The sequence below is a fragment of the Aptenodytes patagonicus genome, chromosome 1, assembly GCF_965638725.1.
Source record: "Aptenodytes patagonicus chromosome 1, bAptPat1.pri.cur, whole genome shotgun sequence".
Classification (NCBI taxonomy): Eukaryota; Metazoa; Chordata; class Aves; order Sphenisciformes; family Spheniscidae; genus Aptenodytes; species Aptenodytes patagonicus.
Window position 1 is genome coordinate 90,938,562 of NC_134949.1, and position 21,097 is coordinate 90,959,658.

The 21,097-nt window shown below is 47.7% G+C and overlaps 1 protein-coding gene across 1 annotated transcript; it reads left to right on the forward strand.

The window, feature by feature from the left end:
• The first annotated feature begins 834 nt into the window (after positions 1-834).
• On the forward strand, positions 835-1,284 carry NHLH2 (nescient helix-loop-helix 2). Its single transcript, XM_076328817.1, has one exon. It carries the CDS (start codon positions 835-837, stop codon positions 1,282-1,284), a length of 450 nt encoding a protein of 149 aa, XP_076184932.1.
• The last annotated feature ends 19,813 nt before the right edge of the window (positions 1,285-21,097 follow it).

Here is a 21,097-nt window from a genome sequence, read left to right on the forward strand (position 1 = left end):
CGGAGGCTCCCCGAACATCCCCGTTTGATCGCCGGCAAACCGCTATCCGCACAATTAGCAGCGGGAAAGAAAAAAATAAAGAAAAAGAAAAGAAAAAAAAGGAGAAGCGCGGAGAAAAGAGCGGGGGGGGGGGGGGGGGGGAGAGCCCAGCAGATACATCAGGTCCCGTAGTTTTGATTGGGGAAATAAATTTCCCCTCTGGCCTTGTTATGTTTGGGGAGCCTTGAGCTGTATGTTTAGAAGCACCGTGTCTGTAGCCCGCATCCCATAGAGCGCTACCGAAAGAGAAATGGTTAAGCAGAGATCGGCAGGGGAGGAAATACGATATTAAAATTGGGGGGAAAAAACCAGACCTACTACTGAGCCACTGGATATTAGCTCGTTTGAAAAAAAACCCAAAACATTCTTTTATTGCTTTCCGGGCCTGTCCCTGCACCCAAGCAAGCACGGGGAATCATGGGGGGGAGTATATTCCGTCGAAGCTGCCGTCAAACGCTAGAAACGGGATGGTAAATGACGGGGCATCATTTATCGCCGGTATCGCTCTCATCAGTGCTCCCTGAAGGAGCCGCGATCCGCCCGCCCGCTGCCGGCCCGGCTCTCCCGCCGCCCCGGCCGGGCGGAGCGGGGCTGCGGCGGCCCCCGGCGACGGGGCCAGGGCGCGGGGACCGACATGTCCCGGTCCCTGCCCGCGTCCCTGCCCGTGGCCCTGCCCCCTGCCTTGGCCCTGTACCCCCCCGCACCCCCCCCCCCCCCCCGGTGCCGGCGGGGCTGGGGCGCTGACCCGCTCTCTCTGCTTCTCTGTCCCGGGAAGGCTCCGCCGCCCCCTCCAAGATGATGCTTAGCCCGGACCAAGCTGCCGACTCCGACCACCCCTCCTCGGCGCCCTCCGACCCGGAGTCCCTGGGCGGCGCGGACGCCCAGGCGCTCGGCTGCTGCGTCTCCGACCCGGAGCCCGTGGAGGGCGGCGGCGGCGGCGAGGGCCGGGGCGGCGGCGGCGGCGGCGGCGGCGGCGGCGGCGAGGGCCGGGGCGGGGGCCGGCCCGGGCTGCACCCGCCGCCGCTGAGCCGGGAGGAGAAGCGACGGCGGCGACGCGCCACGGCCAAGTACCGCTCGGCCCACGCCACGCGTGAGCGGATCCGCGTGGAGGCCTTCAACCTGGCCTTCGCCGAGCTGCGCAAGCTGCTGCCCACCCTGCCCCCCGACAAGAAGCTCTCCAAGATCGAGATCCTGCGCCTCGCCATCTGCTACATCTCCTATCTCAACCACGTCCTGGACGTGTAGCGCCCGACCGCCCCGACCGACCCCCGGAGCCCCGGGCGCCCCCCCCCCCCCGCCCCCGCCGCCCCGGGTCCGGCGGCGGGCGGCGGCGGGCGGCGCCTTCCCCGGGGCGGGCGGGACGGGGGTGTCCCCGCAGCCCGCCCTCTCTCCCCGGGGGTCCTCCCGCACGGTCGCGGAGCGGCCGGCGGAGAGCCCGTTTTTCGGAGAGAAGCGTAAAACCGGATTGTTTCTTCAGGCTGTCAAGTGCCCCTTTATATATATCCAAAAACATCTACTTGTGACCTTAAACGTGTGACCCATGGGTGCAGTTAAAAATAACTATTTTTTATTTATGGTAGAAGGAGTCGACAATTTATTTTTTTCAAGATTTATTTATTTTTCAGAGTGGTGGCAATTTTACTTTGGATACTTTGTGCCAATTGGTTTCTATAGTCGGGTGTTTACACTTTCTCCTGTGGAATATTACGTTTAACTTTATGAGTGTTTGTTGGGATCAATACAGTGTTCCTTTTCCTTTTTTTTTAGATTTATTTTTTCCCTCCAATTATATTGCACTTGTGTACGACAAACCTCCCCTCCCTCCCTGTTTATAAGTATATTTTATATATATCAAGGCATTTGTTCTTGACCTTTTTTCTTTCTTTTTTTTTTCGTGTGGGATCGACAACCACTAGCACTTAACTAGGAGAGTTTTTTTAAAACTTGTTGTTATTCTGATCTATAGTTATGTCTGAAAAGTACTTTGCAAATCGTTTATAAGGGAAGTAGTTTCTTTGTGGGTGTATATGTGCGTGTGTGTATACATGCATGTGTGTGGGAGTGAGCGTGGGCGTGTATGTGTGTGGTATATTTTTAGGAAAGGACATTTTCCTAAAAAAAAAGAAAAAAAAAAAAGAAAGAAAAGTAAATCCAGGACTGCTTTCCTTTGTGACAACCAAAAAATTCTATAACCTGAAAATGTTTCATGTTCTTGCTGTGAATCTCTTAAAACAAGAAGCGCATTTTAGGGACGAAAGAGAAAAAGAAAAAAACACATCTGCTATCCAAAGATTTTAGTCTTTTTCAGGGTTTTTTTTGTGTGTCTCTGTTGCTTTATATAATGCAATATTTTGTAGTGAAAATAGATAAATCTGGTTTCTATCTGATGCGTTTTTCATATCTCTCATGAATGGTGAGCTGTTTTGCATATAAATAAAAGTATCAAATAAAAGCTGTTTTTTCCTAATTATTTTTCCCTGTTGGTCTTTCTATAAGATGGAGATGCGATGCCCTTACGAATAAGGATTGCAAAGCCTTCTCAAGCGGTGCGTGGGAAAGCTTCAACAGGTTACCTAGGGAGACTCGGACTGCAGTCCCCCCACCACAGCTCCCCTGCTCCAGCTGCTCTCAGCTGGCTGCGCTGCCCAAATGCGTAGGGGGCACAGGACCGTTACTTTCACTTTCTCCCGGTCTCGGCTGGCATCTGGTCGCAGGTTTTCAAAGTTCAGGCTGTAAAATCAAATCCCATGCTTGCAAGCACCTGTTTTGCCACACCGCTCTTCGATACGTCCGACTTTGCAGCCAAAACATACGTGTTTCGTCCTGCCTGAGGGCACCGGATTTTAAATTCAGTTGTTTAAATTCTCTTGTTTAAATTCAGTTTTGATCCCTCCCTGGCCAGGTCCGATTCTACTGAAGTCAAATAAAAATCTTTTTGAAAACCTCAGCCATGTTCCTTTATATAAGGCTTCACTGCCAAAGCTCGTCATTTGAAACACAGCACAGATACAGACTCAGTAACAGGCAGGTTATTACCTGAGTAACGCGAGAACTCTGTGCCATCTCATTTATTGAATCCTTTTCTTGTTTACCGCAAGGGGTTAATTTTACCTATAATTTGAATATCGCCATTGACTCGGGGGGGGGGGGGGGGGGCTGCTTTGTCCGTTGTTCCTTGCTGAAGAGGTAAAACCCTCTCCCCCACTCCCATTTTTATGGCTGACACTTTGCACAGTGGTATAATTAAGTGTGGGCTTGACCAGCTGAAAAGCTCCATGCAGAAAACCTGTCAGAGAGGCTGTTAATTCCACTTTCTACCAATGCAAGCTTCCCACGCCCCAAGGGAGCACACACAGGTTTGGTAGTTTGATGCACAGTTTTCAAACCCTGCGACTTTCAGGGCTGAAATAACTCCACCAACTTTGGAGCTGGTTTTCTTTGGGACAGGCTTGTTTCTCAGCTTCTGTCAACATCTGGACACTGGGTCAAGTTTGATGCTAATTGCCTGAGCGATATTATAAATCCTGCCATCCAGCAAGCCTTCGTGCTACCCACATTCAGGAGGACTTAGTTAATAAAAAGATTAACATATTATTGCCTTCTCAAATGCGGAAGGCACATTTTAGGGAAGAGAGTGCTCTGCGTTACCTTACTGTAAAGTATGGTGTCTGCAGTCAGTGGCTGTTGACTCAAGCACACAGAGTATGGGATAAGGAGGTGTGAACCCCCTGTCCTCCCTGGTCACAATCCCCCCCCCCCCCCCCCCCCCCCCCCGGGGGTGTTGCAAACACATCAGGTCACAGGTTGAAAGGCGTTCAAGCTAGGTCCGGGCAGGGAAGTTTGCTGCAGACCCAGCAGCGGTTATTAGCCCAGGGTCTCGAGGCCCTAGCCACGGGACCCTGTGCCCAAGTGATGAGCCAGTGAGCCTCCTGTGTTGTGAGCATAGGAGAGCATAGCGTGGAGACGTCTGGGAACAGCTCAGGTTTGGAAGTAAGAATATTCCCTGAGTCATCCCATTCCTACCGTCCCCTGGGACATCGGAGAGCCTGCTTGCACTCAGAGCGAGGGCAGGATGGGCTCTGCTTTTGGTGGTATCCACAGGATCGAGCCTCAAGTTTAACCTGCAGAAGGGTCAGGGCACTTGCCCTGAAGGTGTGTCCTTTTCTTCCAAAGGTTTATCTGATGGAAGAAATGGCTTCTCCCTGCAGCCCTGTCTCTCTTCCATCCACTCACCACCTTGCTTATACCCTCTCACCACCATGACATCAGCCCAACCACTTCTATTTTTCCTGCTGGCATCAAGAAGGAAACACATTCTCATCTAGCAGTTGATGACTGTTGAAAACAAAACATAGGTTTTGCTCCCCCATCACACCCCTTTTTTTATTCTTGAGAAAGATCTGAGTAGTATGTACAAGCTACAAGGCCAATGCAATAAAAAGGCTGCATGGTTAAATGCTCAGAAGTCTGGATTTATGAAGAACGGGTAAACAACTTCAATCTCATTGCAAGTCTGCGTTAGATAGCAATGAAGTCTAATTATATAATCAAAGTTATTTTGCCTACATCTATGTTCCCTCAGCAATACAGGGACGAATGACCTTGAATGACAATATTACAGGAGGAATGGGGTGGAACTGCTCAATGGAAGTTTATATCATGCGCGGCCAATCCAACAATTGGCAGGGAAGAAACAGGGAAGAGTTAATATTTCCTGTTTTTTTTAGGGACTAAAGCTAAGATTAAAGCTACATTCAGATACCTTTCTTTCACATTTAAAGAGGAGCTCATTCTACAAACCATGAATGAAAGCATACTCAAAGACAGAGAAGGCAGAACGCTACCTCTGGACCTTTAGCGGAGGGTAAAAGAGGTGCTTTAAGCCTGACTCAATCCAATATATAAAACATGGCATGGAAACCTCCAGCATTCACAGAGAGGAAGTACTTCCCATGGATAGATGTAGAATATCCCAGTACAAGGGATATCCAGCACACCCTTACCGTAAGGTGATAACACCTATGCAGATCTATATGAACATACACAGACATGGGACACAATACGCATTCACATTGGTGTCATTAGGAAACAGGGCATCTAATGCATTCATCTGAACCCTAGAAACAGATCCTGACCCTGATACAGCAAATGAGGACAGACAGCAAGCCAAAAGCAACTTCTACAAATAAACGTACTGATTTCCAAGGGACTGTACAGCTAAAGGGGAACTGTTTCTATGAGTATCATATAATTTCCTAAGAGATTAAAGGATCTAGAGCACAAAATATTCCAAAATATAGACTTGCATTTATGCTTGCTGTCAGACATGCATATACAAAAGGGAGGATTTCTAGACACAGACCATCACTCACCAGCAAAGTGGTACGTGTGCATTCAGGATCACACTACTCACTGGCCGCAAAGTAGTGCCTTATTACTTGCGTTAGAAAGGGGGTGAGCCAGGTAGGATATTACAACTGATACTTACAGCAGAGAAATTCTGAGGGTCTTGGATGTGATTTGATCTCTTTGCTGTATTTCTAGCAAGAAGTGTGTGTGCATATGAGAGAGAGAGAGAGATGGGGGGGGGGGGGAGCTGAAGAGGATGCTGTATTTGAAATTCAACAAAGAAATGGATCTTTTCCATTATATAGCCACGAAGAAATACCAGCGACATTCTATCTATTCACATATCTATCCATCTAGCCATCCTGTAACCCAATTAACCCAGTCCTTTTAGGGTGAATAAATGTGTTCTAATATCAGCCATTATTTTTCAGTACTCTCAGTTTATTCTCCAGGGTGGGACAGATCAATAACCACAATAGCAACTGACCCAAAAGGAAAAGGCAATCTCCTGGCACTTCTTATTTATTTCTTCAGAGGCGATTTTGTCTTTCCTGCCTCTTCCCCTGGTGACGGATTTTGCCTTTCCTGCCCAGAATGGCTGTGTTGTTTTATCCTGGGCTCTATTTGCATGTGGGCTTCAGATTCATCTTTGGCTCCTTGCACGGTTTGGGATGAGACCCTCCTGTCCCCAGAGAGGGGGGCAGGTGTTGCTCCAGTCGAGCGAATGGAACCAAATTACAGGACCGTCTGTCGCCTCCTCTGGGAGCCGGCGGAGGGAGGGGAAGAAGGGGAGGGGAGCGGGATGCCGTATGACAGAAAAGAAAAGCAGAACATCATACTGATGCCGATAAGAGCTTGAAAACATGAGTCACCCCAGCCCACAGCCCCACCCAAAACCAGGCAGCAGCCACCTGAAAGAGAAATGTCAGGAGCAGAGACAGAAATAGAGTCACTGGGCTGGAATAACTCAGGCTTAAAATGAACGAGAGCTCAGACCCCATCCACTTTCAGACACACAAGCGCAGGCACAAAGTTGGGCCAGCTAACTCTGCTTTTTCCTCAGCTCCCTGCTGCATGCTTTCATGCCCCCTCCTCTGTCCCTCCAGAGCAGGCTCCTCTGCCCACCACTGCTCTCCACCAGCTCCTCGCAGCCAAGCTCTGCAAGCAGCTCCTCACCTCCCCTTCTGCCTCCCCTCCCTCCAGTTGCTCCTCCTGGCCTCCCCACAGCCACCCTGCCCTTCAAGGTCCCTGAGAGTTGCACGACTGCATAGAGGTCCTGCTCCTCCACTGCTCCTCCACCACCACCAGCCCGTGCCCTGCAGTGCAGCTGGTCCTTGCTCCCACTGGGAACTGCTTGGTGCTCCAGCTCAGGGGCAGAGTGACAGGGCTGGTCTCCCGTTTCCTCTCTAATCTGTGCAGACTTTTACCAAATCGGCCTGAGAGAGCAGGTGATGTTACAGATGTTACGCTCTTCTCACACCTAGCCGGCTGCTTCAGGCATTCTTAGCAATTTAATACAACCCCCCCCCCCTTGTTTTCAGTGCTTTTCCCTCCCAAGTTTTCCTACACACACACACACACACACGCACATGCACACATTTGTGTGTGCAATGATAGCTCTCAGAGTGGCAGGGCACAGAGTCACTTGGAAAGCAACAGGTGACAGTTGTTCTGCTGTTCCTCACTGAAACATGATCAGAGAAGAGAAAGCTGCTCTGGGGAGAATTCAGAGGAGACCTGGGAGAAGGGATGAAAAAAGGTATCATTAGAAATGCTTAAATCAAAGCAAAAGTGGCGCAGGGTGAAAGAGAGAAAGGCAGAAGAAGCCGGGTCATGTAGATGGAGGGGCCACATCAGCCAGAGACTGGGCACAACGCGAAGGATTTTGCATGAGGGTGGTGGGGTGTACAAGTGAACCTGGGGCATATGCAGGCAGAGCAATGAGAAAAAAAGCACATGAAAAGGCAGGCAACAAACATGAGAAAAGGTGGCAGCAGAAAGTGTGAGGAAAGGGAAGGATATGAGCGGCTGGGTAGAGCTGCTAGTATGGGAGGATGGGGAGAAGATGCTCCGGCGAGCCAGAGGTAGCAGCTCGCTTGGGGGGCTAGGAGCGACTTCAATCCAGGAACAGACAGACACCAGGCAGGGAGGGAACTGGAAGGAGTCATTAATTAGACATTCAAGACTACTGAGGAGAGATCACCGCAACTTTAATCATGGTCAGAGGGATGGACTGGTACAGGAACATTTTTTTCAAGGACCAAAAGACACGGGGTTTGTCATATAACATCTATCCTCCAGAGAAGTCCTCTGTCTTTCTCCTTGCTCAAAACTATTCCGTGCATGGGTGGCAGAAAGATTTGCAAACCCCAGGGCTAGAGTTCAGCACAGGCTCACAGACAAGATAAACACAAAGAAAGAAAGAAAAGAAAAGCAGAACAGAGCAGGAGAGAGCAGAATTCGACAGTGTGCAGACACAACATTCAAAGACAACTCTTTCCCACATCTCAGACTCAGTATTCCCAACATCAAGGGTCTTCTGCCCATTTAAGCAATTTCAAGATTTAAGACAGGCTTCAAGACTTTCCCAGAAACGACCCCTATAGGATAAAGCCACAAACCTGTATTGGACTTTTGTTATTCCAGATAATAAAGACAAGGACTGACCATGAAAAATTGCAGAAGGACTGTGCAAGACTGATAAAATAGCACAAGAAATTCAATCTAAATAAAGTGATAAGGTGATGCACGCAGGGAAGAACATTTCTAACTTCACGTATAACTGATAGGTCCTGAGCCAACCATAGAAGCAAGATCTTGTAGTTATGATATATTATTTCATGATAACATCAGCTTGGTTCTTGGTGGAGTGGAAAAGGAGAATGAAGTGTTAGATATTATTACCTTTGTAGAGAGAACAGAACAGGTAGGGAACAAGGCAGAGAGCATCATTATGCCATTGCATAAAACCAAAGGAAGTCTGTATCCTGAATACCATGTGCAGCTCTGGTCCTCCAGTCTTTCAGTAAGAATACAGTAAAAGTCCAAAAGCATCTGAGAATGGCAGCAAGGATAACCCAAAGCATGGAGTAGCTTCCGTATAAGAAATGACTAAGTGAAAAGGACTGAGTCAGTGGTGATTTTACAGAAAGCTGCCGTATCCCAGTTAAGAAGGGGATGGTGGAAAGGGATCAGTTGTTCCCTGCCTCTTCCAATATAATTTGATAGCAGGAGGCACCAAATGAAACTGTCGGGTGCCAGGTTCAAAACAAACAAAAGGAGGTGTCTCATCACACCATGTGCAGTAAAGCTGTGGACCTCCTTCCTCGGGGTGTTGTGAAAGCAAAAATATTATAGAAGTTCAAGGACAGAAGCTCACGGAAGAGAAATCTGCTGAGGATTTTTAAACATGTAGAAGTTGCTTCCAACTCAGGCTCTCCTCAAGCCATAAATGGCTGAAGGCCAGCAGACTTCTAGCAGGAAGTATCACATATACCTTCACTACTGTGATATTCCCCAGACATCTGGGTTTGGCCCCCACTTGAACTGGGATGCTGGGCTGGATGGATGTTCAGCCTGGCTCAGTGCAACTGCTCTTACGTACATCTTCATGATCCGAAGGAAACGGATCTTTGGCAGATGCCAACTTCTTTCAAGCCTCAGTCTCTTTGGACCTGAACACAAAAGCTCTCTGTATGGTGAGTCTCCAGTGGGCCAAAGTGACAAGATAAATATGAACTTTTGGATCAGGAGGGAGGAGGACTTGTTCCCTGGGGCAATAAGCGAAACAAATGCAGTTTTCCTGAAAGCCAAAGGGTTGGAGTCTGATGTCAGACCCATAAAGGTAAATCTACAGTAGTTCTACTGATCTCAATGGAGTTACTTAGGATTGTCACTGGAGTAACAATCTTAAGAAGGATCCTGAAGATGATGGTGATCATGGTACAATAGGATGGTCAAATGCAGGATGGGGTCCTGCCTTGAATTTGGTCCCAACCTTCTTGTCCTGACATTTTTTTCAGTCCTTACTTGGACAGGACTACCTTCTGAACACATAGGTCCTATTAGTCAAGGTCACAAGTTTTTACCTTGCTTGAATTGCCCCAATCAAACCTAAGCTCAGGAGACCTTAAATAAAATTAATCTAGCGATTGGCCCTAGATGACTACTAGGAAGACTACTAGGTATTTAAAGACCACTAGGTGTTTAAAGGAAGAAAGGACTGATGAGAGACTGGAGCATTTAGATTCAGCCATCCTGGTCATCAAAATCTACCAAAATTTGGCATACTTTAGATTCAAGCTGCAGAAAGGAGAAAGAAACAAGGAAGAGGGAAAGGAAGGGGAGGTTAAAATGATGACATAAAGAGGAGGAGTGAGAACAGGGGAGTACATGAACTGTGGGGGGAATGGTCGATCGTCTTCGAAGGTCATGCCACTGGGGCTTCCTAGGTATTCAAAGGTGTCTCAGACAGACAAGCAGTTATGGGGTGGCACCATATGTAGTTACTCAGACAATCCCAGTATAAACAGATCAGCCTAAATTTTGTGGCCAGAGGCCATCCCCAGTATGAGCCAGGTCTTGCCGCTCAGCTAGGTGTGGCGTCTCCAAAAGTGGTTTGGGGACAGTCATCCCTTATTTCTTGATGTGGAAACAGAACATAAAAAGGATCCAGAGATTCAGAAATTATCTTTAAAGGCAAAAATGACTTTCCTGTACATAGTCATATGACTGTCTCAAAGTCTACACTCTCTAGTTCACCCTATATCAGAGAAAGCATGGCTTTCAAGGAAAGTATCTTAAAAAAACTGCAGAGCAGCCCCCCTGGCTCTCCCAGTCCGGGGCTCCCCACACAAAGCTCATCAATGCCAAAGGATTTCTTGAGAAGCAACTACCATATTTCTTGACCCATGAAGTAGCTTCAGACAATGTACAAAATAAATCAGTGCAAAACTTCCCTACTCCATTCACCCTGTAACAGTATTCAAGATTTGAACCTTACTCTGTAAAAGTGAATTTACCTCACTTGACCTTTTCTTGAATCATTCTTAAAGCAGCTCTCAATGGTGGGTTTACAGTGCATGCTTGACCTACAGACACTCATAATACCTCCTCCGTATCATTTCAAGACATCTAGTACTCTTGCTACCAAACAACTTGCTTCTCAGTAGCATCCAAAAGGTGAAGTACTACATGACACAGGATTCAGAGTACAGATTTACAAGCTCCCAGAGCGCATAGTGTTATGAGGGGCCAAGGCCAGGGTCAAGTCCCGTCAGTCACACACCAGGCTGCATTGTAGCTTTTTTAACCATGCAGATGGTGTCAGTAGTCTCTTCACTATTACTATCAGAAATAGAGGTTCAGGTGAGAGCCAGCACAGTATGAGCTATCGAGGCAGATCCTAGTGGGATGAATATTTCAAAGTCTCAGAATCTGAAACCCAAGGGGCATTCATCAGCAATCTCAGAAGACAGCCCAAGGACTAAATGCACGGTGAAGCTTGCATATGGCCTAAAACACAATCTCTCTAGGGTAGGGTTAAGCCACACCGGCAGGATGGCACAGAGAAACCTGCATTGCTTGCTAGCATAAACAAGCCGTAATAGCATTCATTGCCTTTCTACTCAGACAAACCGCATTTAATTACCGTGCGTCCAAGTTGCAGTAATCTGGATGCAGATAGATCTGAAGTAAATTGAAAGGAAATGGATTTTACGTGACAATGTAGAAAGGAAAAGCACATTAAGATAAAGATGATTAGGTGGATTGGAAGAACCTTGTAAAAGATAATTGCATTCAAAACAATAGCATCTTCAGCAGGGGAACTTCTGTCAAGTGAAAGTTATACCACTGTCACACTCAGAGAAGTGTCCACACCAGGTTGACTCCTTCTTACTGTGCATGGTGGCTCCCTGAGTTTCTCTAAGAGTTGCAGCTTCTGGTTTGACTGACACCAGCAAATCCATTTCTCTGAATCTCTGAATCTTGCAGCCAGTCTGGTATTTCTTTGTGTCTCACATCCTCCTGGGAGGCAACATATGCTTCCCTTTTCCACCCTTTACGTGTTTAGATTGCAAACACTCTGTCAGCAGTATAAGGACCTGACCTACCCAGCAGGAGGATTCGCAACCTGCCCAGTCCCACCCTGTCTCTGAAGCTGACCAGTCCCACCTAGCTCCATCCCACCATGAGAGCTACAGAAACCCTTGGCTAACACAGGTGCTTGCCCAGTCCTATGAGGTGACTGAGCTACTCTGGTATGTGCCTCTGGAGAAACAAGAACTGGCTCTCACTGTTTGAGAGTAGTAGCATGGGGGGTCTAATCACTGTTTCTAGCAGTGACATCTGAAGCAGAGAAAGGAAGCCGAGCAGGGCTATGTTTGCCCATCTGTTGTCAGCCAGCTTGTTAAGGCATTATTAGATCCATCCACCAAACTAGGAGCCAGTTTTCAAGCAGTTCAACATCCCAGGCTGTTTTGATCCAGAGCTGTGGGTTAGCCTCTGCTTTATTGCTGGCCACTGCGTTACGGGAGCAGAAACTCTCACTAATTACTGACTGAGAGTATAAAGTTGCACCCTTCAGCAAGTACTCAGAAGCAAGGAGGTCACTATCATCCAGTCCTGGAGTGGATGATACAGTATGACGTGAGGCTCCACACGTGCTGCACCACAGCTGTTCTTGCCTGCTTGTCCCAAAAGCCAGTTAATGATACGGTTCATCATATAACAGGATCCCTGTTTGACATCCCTGCAGCACAGAACTTTGAATAAATGCCTACAAAAAGTAGAAATATCCATTTAGTCTCTGGATTAGCTCGTCCAACGATGCTGAGTCTATTGTGTCTCAAGGTCTCTTTTGGGAGAGCAACAGCACGGCTGGTAAGCAGCAGCAAGTCTGCTCGTTGTGGTCATGTTACGTCAACTGTCTCATCATGATTCTGCTGCCCTTGTCTGGGGCCCTTGCAAAAAAGATGGCTGCCTCACTCCAGCTCCATTTTTACTGGTGTTGTGAGAAGGTGCTCCTTATTTCTTCACTGTATGCATCTATCTGACAAGTCTATTTGACAACAGTCTTCCGTAGTGGTAGGGCTAACCCCACCATTTGTAACTTTGCCTCCTGTCATAAGGATGCATAATAGCAACTCCTGTGTCCCTGAATCACATATTACTTATTATATCTTGGCTTTTTGTATGTTAGAGTTCCCAGGGACTCTGATTCCCAGCATTTTTGTCAGCATTTTTCTTGTTTGTCAGTTTCCTATTGACCACGTGACAACCCACACTATTGTGGTACCACTTTGAACTGTAACAGTGCTGAGCATCCAGCCAAAACTGGCTCTGTGTCCTTCTTCAGTAAGTACTTTACTAGCCAATCCAATAGATTGGGGAGTACAGACGTTTTGGTGCCAGGTATATTGCATCCAAGAAAAATTGCTTTCGTGCACATGGAATCCTCATGATTGCTGACAGCTGTTTTTTGAATGGGACCTTTATACCTTTCCAGAGTCTGCAGTCTTTACGGGATGAGTTTTTGCTTCAGAGTCTTGTTCTCTTCAGCCTCCATAAACCTTAGGCACAGTTGGTGCCCAACACCTCTGATTCCTCATTTTGGGCATCTCACAGTTGTATTTGCCTGCCTTCCTGTTGGGATAACAGGAAGATGACTGGCACATTCGATGTGCTGTAACCTTGCTGCCATCCTCCTCTTACCACAGCCTGTTATCTGCTGTGGAGATTATCTGTGCTGGTGCCCCGTTGAAGTTCAGGCCTGAAATAAACAGCATCTTCCTCAATGTCTACAAATTTGATTACTCTAAGTCATACCCTTGGTGCTCAATACAGACCAGCCTTTCAACCCTTGCTCTATTTTTTCTCCCTGTGGTTTCACACAGACCCATATTTCTGTTCATATTTCAATTGCGGTAATCTTACCATATCACTCATGGTAACCCTACTATTTCTGTTACTTATCTCTAGATATTTGACAAGCTTCATCAGCTTCCTTGATGCCACTGGCCTCCTGATGCCAGCGTGAAACACCTTTGGCTCTTCTCTCTGATTTTTTCAGTTCCTGAATACCTTTGATGTATCCCTTTGAACATATTTTTCTTGCCTACCTGGCTGTGTTAACTTCTCTTTCAGGCACACCATTTCCATCATAAGAAACATACAGTTTTGCTTATTCAGCTGGAAACTCCAGCTTTTTCCAAAGTTGCTCCAAGCCATCAGTCATCTGTTCTTCCCCATATCAAAATACCACCTCTGCAGACCTAAGTATCTTTATACCACCAGCCTTGCTATTGTTTTCCTGGGAGGGGGGTAAGATGTAAAACACAGCCTGAATGACAGTTAAAGGAAGGGATGTTTCCCGGAAAGGGTGTTGAACACATGCCAACGTGCACTCTGTTTTTCTAAAGCCTTGTGCCGGAAGCCTGCTGATACATCAAGTTCAGGTAATAAATTTGAGGATCACAAAAAGTATCTCTGATGGCCCGCAGTAAAAAGTATTCCCTTTAGTTTATTTGTTTCACATCAGGAACTAAAGGAAGAATTTTATGTATTTCACCTATGACAGTGAATATATTTACTTCATTGACTTTCTCCTTGCTCAGTGACTCCTGAAGCTGTAAGTCTACCCAACTACAATTCTGGCCATTGGTGAAATGCAGAAGAAACTTCCCTGTGTGTGCCTCTCTGCTGTATTCCCACGATCTGTGCTCCGCGCTCTTTCTTGCGGTACTCGGCACCAAAGCAGCCCCACATGGTTAAGCACATTGCAAGGAAAACGCAGCTCAGGACTGCACACTCCTTTGCTCCGTAGGGATGGGTCATGCACAGTGGTCATGCATGCCAAGGATGGGCAGACAATCTGGCTGTTAAACTCTGACAAAACTCTATCGGGCAAGTGCAAATGAGATTTACCCTGGTTTTCTTTGGAGGCTCACAATCTGGCCAAACTGGGGCAGTTCTTCAGGATATGACAGAAGTCATATCCCCTGCAGTGGAGACCCTTTCGAGCCAAATTTCTAGTCGCTGCTCCACAGAAGCTTTAGATCTTCTCAAAGAAAGTCAAATTGCGAGTCAATTTTAAACTACAGATACATCTGTTTCTTTTTCTCTAGCCTCGTTCTGAGAAACTGCCTTTGAACTGCTTCAGATTAAACTCAGCTCTCCCAATCCAAACCACCAGAGACATCCACCACGGCAGATCTCAACCTTAAGGGTTACATTTGGCTAGGTTGTAAGAGACTGGGAACAGATTCTTATAATGCAACCAGCCTTGTCGAAAGCGTTGTCAAAAACTGCGTTTTCTTGTTTTCTACAAATAGCTGTTGCAGAAAGCAAATAGAGGAGCTGAAAGCAACCACCTATTGATCTATATCTATCTGCAATGCTAAGGGCCCTATTTCTGCCACAGTCACTTTTCTCTCTTCAGTAAACCAGCTACTACCACGATCCCTTCTCCTTTCAACCTTTGCATACACCCACCAGAGCATTAATCCCTAGAAATCACCTCTTGCGGTTGCTTGACGGATGAATCCAGCAGAGGCACGTCCCGCTAATACATCAGTAGCGTGCCGTTAGGCCAGGCTCAAGGGGTCTGCTTTTGAATGATAGACAAGAGAGCGGCCATAGCATGCACTCTACGTGTGAGATGGATCCCCTGTGAGACGAGGTGTAGAGAGGAGAGGGGATGTGCGGCTCATGCAAATTTTCTACATCAGATTAGCCCCCGGCTAACCTGTGCGCAGGTTGCTCCCAATTGCTAGGATTCAAAAAGAATGGGACACAAAGGAGCAGCGCTGGCCGGTCCTACGATTCCCACACCTTGTTTAGTTCTGCCCTGGAGAAGAATAACTGATGACCGCTGGAACCGAACGACTCCTGTCTGAAAGGAGAATGTGCCTGCCTCGCTTGGAGCAGGAGATGCCAGGGGAGGATTTCATCCATAAGGAAACAGCTCCACCTGTGTGATTGAAACAAGATGTGAGACACTTAGAAACATTTCTAAAGCTTACGTGAGCATAACCACTGCTTATACTCAATGCTTTTTTAATGTATTTATTGGCATTTCCATTGGCGTGAACAGATCAGCTTCAGCTTGTTCACTGTTTTTGATCTGTTTCATTTCTTTTGGCTCCCTCTCTTTGAGCCAGTGGGAGTCAGGCACCCCGCAGTTAGGCACCCGCACGCACGTCAATAAACTTGCTGGATTGGTAGGGGATGACGGACACATTTGGTGGGTTCTGCTGTGCGTCACTTCTGAAAACGAGGTAAAGCCACTACCACAGCACTAGAAATCTCACTTGAAATTACTGTTTCTGAAAATTTTGGCCAGGACCAGATTCTGTGTTTTGCAAAACTCTCTCTTCTCCTCCCCAAGACTGATTCTATTACTTTCCTGTGTTTATTGCAACCTGGGTGCAATCGGTTCTCATGGTGAATATCCCTTTAACAGTCCTACACCAATTACTCGTGTGCTACCTGCTCAATGGAAAAGAATCAGTGAATCTCATTTCTTCACTCGCCAAAGATTCCCCTGCTTTCCTTTCCATCGTTACATTTCTGGAAGCTCTTTTCCTCCTTTTTATTTTAGTCCTGGGTGTCCCCTGAGCTCCGTGATTGCATTTACAACAGACACAACGACATTATGAAGCATTAAACTAATGGCATTTGAGACCATTTTTCTCCCGTAAACCATTACGACATCCCTGGAACGGCTGGCAGAGGGCTGAGCACCAGTGCCGCCATCCAGGGCTGCATCCCTCTCTGCCACTCGGTACCCGCTTTGGGATTCGAGGTGCCATCTCTCGTGCTGCTCTCGCTGTAACAGTCCCCAAGAAAGCTGTTTTGATCTTCAGATGAGTTGTTTGGCACGACCATAATGACAAATACGTGAATGGGGGGTTAACCATGAATTGCAAAGTACCCATCGAATCCCCAAGGTGGAGAGGAATATATCTTCCTTCACACCCTTTTGATGTATAGTTAATTACACGAATCTGGAACTGTTACCATGTGCAAACACAGTGAAAATTGACTTTCTAAGCCATCCCTGGCCCCTCTGCATATGTCGCTCACTCTAGCCCAATACCGTGCTCTGTCGATACACACACAAATATATAATCAGTGCTGTTTTAGACTCTTTTTTGATAATCCAGCTTTATAAAATGTTAGAGGGATAGAACGGAATGTAGCATCCTTCAGGCCTGATGCAGTTTTTTTAAAAAGAAGAAAAAAACCCACTTATTTTATATTGGTTGTTCTTTCTCTTGCCTGAATAAAAGCTTTAGCACAGCTTGAAAGGGTTGCATGTGCTGAAATGTAGCCCAAGGATATGTGTTATTATCCATCCCCTCTTGACCAGCAGGGTCTCGGCTCTCTCTCCCTTTCAGCCTTTTGTTTGAACAGATGGGATTGGGGAACGAAGGGAAAGAAAGGCAGTCTGTTCTCATTAACTCTCCCAGTACACAAACACAAACCTGAGCACAAGGGGACCTACAGAACAGGACTGCTTCCACTCCATACACATCCACTGAGACCATATGTACCCGCACACAAAGGCAGACAGAAGACCCACATCGAGCCAGCTACTAGGCATTTACCAAGGATGACTCCTCACCAACTAATTAAAAATATTTTTTTTTTCCAAAAGCCCTCATAGGTCATTTCCTTTTTATTCAGCTGCACAATTTAAAAAATAACCTTCAACCTATGTGGTGTTGAGGCTGTTTTAAAAGAATGATTGTCATCAAATCAGCCTAAATCCTGAGCTGGGAGCATTTGTTGTGTCTTGGTCTGACATAAGCTATGTGAAGAGGTTTCAGGCTGAAACCTGCCAGACCAGGGACGAGGTTCACCCCACCCAGCCTCCTGGCAAGGGCCAAGGCTGCTTCTGGAAAAGGTGCTCAAAAACCTGCTGTCGGCCATGATGGACTACCTGTCTTTTGAGAACATCTCACAAACTCGGCGGCCAGGGTAGGCTGTAACACTTCAAAGCTGAGTTCTTCTGTTTCCATCATGGCTCATGCGTATTTTCCCATATTTACTGATAGAGCTCTTGGAAGCACCATTTAAACAAATATTTGATGCTTTTTTTGAATCGTGCATGGTCATTGGCCTCAGTGATCTCCTGTGGCAGTGAATGCCTGCATGGGCAGCATGTGGGGAAACATCTCCTTCCACCAAAGGTTGACTCCTCACTTTGGAGAAGGACAAGCAGCTCCAAGCTCTGCAGTCTGGTGGCTCACCACCCCGTGGCAGCTGAGTGGAGGTGACTGCCCGCAGCCCGTGACAAACCCAAAGCCACTTGAACTAGCTTGGCTTGCAAAGACAGGGAGGTGAGGTGGGTTCCTCAGCACCCTGCTGCACGCCACACATCCATCACGGATGTGGGGCACACACAGATGGCTACCGTGGCGCAGCTGACACATGGCAACTCATTAAGCCGACGTACTGCGGCCGCACGCCGGGCTCAGACAATGTTCAGAGCCACGGCAGAGCGGGTCTCTGCCCGAGCACAGCAAGCTCTTCCAGATACAAAGCTTCTCCTGCTTTCTTCCCTGGGTAGCGACCCCCACCGCAAGCGCTGAAAGGGTTTTTGGACAACTCGGGTCTTGCCGCCTCCTCCTTCCTCTCCAGGTCAGCTCCTGGCTCTGTTTGTGCTCACCTGCCCTCCCCAGTTCTAACGGGGTCAGGCCTGAAGGGAAGACGTGCCAGACGTCTGCAACTGCCTAACAAGGAGCCCCCAGATCAGAAGCATGACAGGCAGTTGGCCGCTCTGAAACAAGCACTGGCGAAAACGAGTAGAGTCAGGAACCAATTCCCCAAATAGGCTCCTTGGTTAAAGCCCTCGACTGATCTTTGTATTTGATCATATTTCCCCAGGAGCCTCACTATACCCTAACGAATATCATGTCTTTATTGAGCTGTCGGGTAACAAGGTGAGCGAAGCTCGAGAGTGGCTGTCTTCCAGCCGCAGTAGGCTGCTGTGAGCTGGAGACATGGCAGGCTCTTTCCTCAAGTGTATAAGGAAACACCCATGGATTATATGTCCAGCATCAGGTAGATCTATATTTCATTACAGCCTCAGGCATTTGACATGTAGTCTCAAGAAAAGAGAGCTGTCATTTTTTCCCCAGGTATTGTGAGCGTAGGGAACACAGACCAGAAAATGAAGTGGTTCTCCCCGCAGGGCTGTTTGCAGGAAGATCACAGGGGGGCCAAGGTGGAGAAGCATTTGTGCCTCTGCTCGCAAGCTCTCACGTGCTCTCTGGGCATGCAGAGGCAGGTTTCCATAGCCGCACACCTCCTTTGAACATCATCGCACCGACACAGGCGCTTCAGGTTATTGCCAGCAGATCAGCGGCTGGCACCTTCTGCCAATTTTTTTCCATGCACGGTTGCCCAGTTTCCACAATAAGAGCAGCAGGGGCAGGGCCCAAATGCAGCCCCCCCTGCTACCCAACTCGCACAGAGTGAGCTAAAGGCTTACAGGCAGCTCTGCGGGCAGTGGGTCCAGGTTGCACGTGAGCTATACCGTGAAGGTGGAGGCCCCCGCGCTAGCTCCATGGCAAGCCACCTCAGGCCCAACTGCTCTTATTAGCTGAAGCACAGCTTGTGTCCTGAAGCAGTACAGTCACTTCAGCGTGGTGCAGAGCACAGATAATAAACCTTGATCATCCCAAACCGGCAGCAAGCAGGCGCCGCGCAGCCCTCCTCGGATCACTGTCAGTGAAGGCAGTGCAAGCAGCATGGCGAAAGGAGCCAGGGCCTGGACACATCACTTGGTACAAAACAATGTCCAGCAGGAACCCCTGTCTGACTCTGCAGCACACCTCCCAGTGCTCCCAGCCCAGGACTGGGGTGACAGCGCACCAGTACCTGCAGTTAGCAACATTCCCCCTAAGGTCTGCCCGCACCTCACAAGCAATGAACATCAGCTTTAATTGCACAGCACTTTAGAGAGGCAACGGTTAGCAGAAGAGAGCAAACCACCAACCACCATTTTCAGCAGCCTGGAAGAACAACATCATTATCACTAGGCTGACGCTTTGCCCGTTAACACATCCGCATGGCACCAGGAAGAGAATATAGATCCTGCTCTTACAACCCCAGTCAGCCAACCAAGGAACACAGGCCCCCAAGCCTTCTGAAGCAAAACACTTGAAGTTTGGTCTCGGCAAACATAATATGGCTCAGCAGCTTTCACTCTTTCCAGCGAGGAATGGCAATACTTTCAGCCATTCAGTAAACAAACTGTTTACAAGGAAAGAAAATTTTAAAACCTGAACAATCCAGAAAATCAAAACTTAACAGTCAGAAGGTGACCAAGGGTCAGCTGAAGTCTAGGAGTATCAAGGTTCCCTAGTTTTCCTCTGTGGTTTTGGCAGAGGCAGTTCTACCTGTTCAACTTTGCTTTCACCCCATACCAGAAAAGCAGCCTGGAATTTGAAGTTTCCAATCTAACAAAAACCCTTTGCAAAGAAACGAGTTTCAGATCAATGAAAATATTTTGCTTCACCTTAAAAAAAAAAATGCCTAAGTGACAAGCTGCTTGAAAATGAAATATTGAAGCAGAGCATTTCAATAACTTGGAGGTGTTCCACCTTTACATTACCTGTGGGGGGAACAGTGCTTGCGTACAATCAAAAGGAGCTCCCAGTGCAGCTGCAAAGATAGCAAACGGCTTGGGCTGTGAGTTGTCCTGCTTCAGTTATGCTGTCGTAGGAAGATTGATCAAACTCCTCTCTGTGGGTATTTCCAAGATGTCCCAAAGCTATAAAGGTGAGCCTGATAAGTACAAAGCGATCCTACTCCTGGTACCTATACCTTTTCCCTATGCCGCTGCTACTAGCCAAGCTTGGAAACAGGATGCTGAAGGACAGCTCTTTGGTCCAATAAAGTTGTCACAAAATTGCATATGATGTTTTGCTCCGTCATGTACAAGAGAGTCTTTTTCAGACCATCTGTGCCTCAGAGCGCAGGGTAGCACTGTGCTGCTACCTGAGCTTGCAGTGCCATGGGAGAGATCAGCCTGTGCCAGGCTGTGTCCTGGTGCCACCAGACAACCACTGCTTGAGCTCCACCCTTTGACACTTGCTCGGGTTGGCAGCTGCCAGCGGCTGGATGAGCCCTGCCATACCCCATCTCTCCCATAATTTCAGATGCCTTGAACAGAAAATGGACAAACACCAGGGTACTGCCACCAGTGGGGCTCAGGGGGCCAAATCCCAAATGCCAGCTAGCAGTGGGGGGCCCACCAATCCCACCAGGAGCGCTCCTTGGGCCTGTATGATCTGTCAGTGTAGATATACCTGTTTATACCCATCTGAAAAGGACCAAAGGGTTACATGTGGAGGCCAAGCAGAGTGCCCTCATTGCAAATAACGTCATCCACATTCTGGACTACATTAGGAGGAAGGTGGCCAGCAGATTGAGAGAAGTTATTATCCCAATCTGCTCAGTGCTGGTGAGGCTGTGCCTACATATTTTGTCCTGTTTGGAGTCCTCCGGCTCCAGAGGGATGTCGAAAAACTTGGCAGCATCAACTGAGATGGCGAGGGGCCTGGAGCACGTAATCTGTGAGAAAAGGTTATAGGAGATGGGCTTGTACACTGGTGAAGAGAGACTACTAGGCAATATAATAGTAGCCTACACTTATTTCAAAGGGAGCTCCAAGGATGATGGAGATGAACTCTTATGC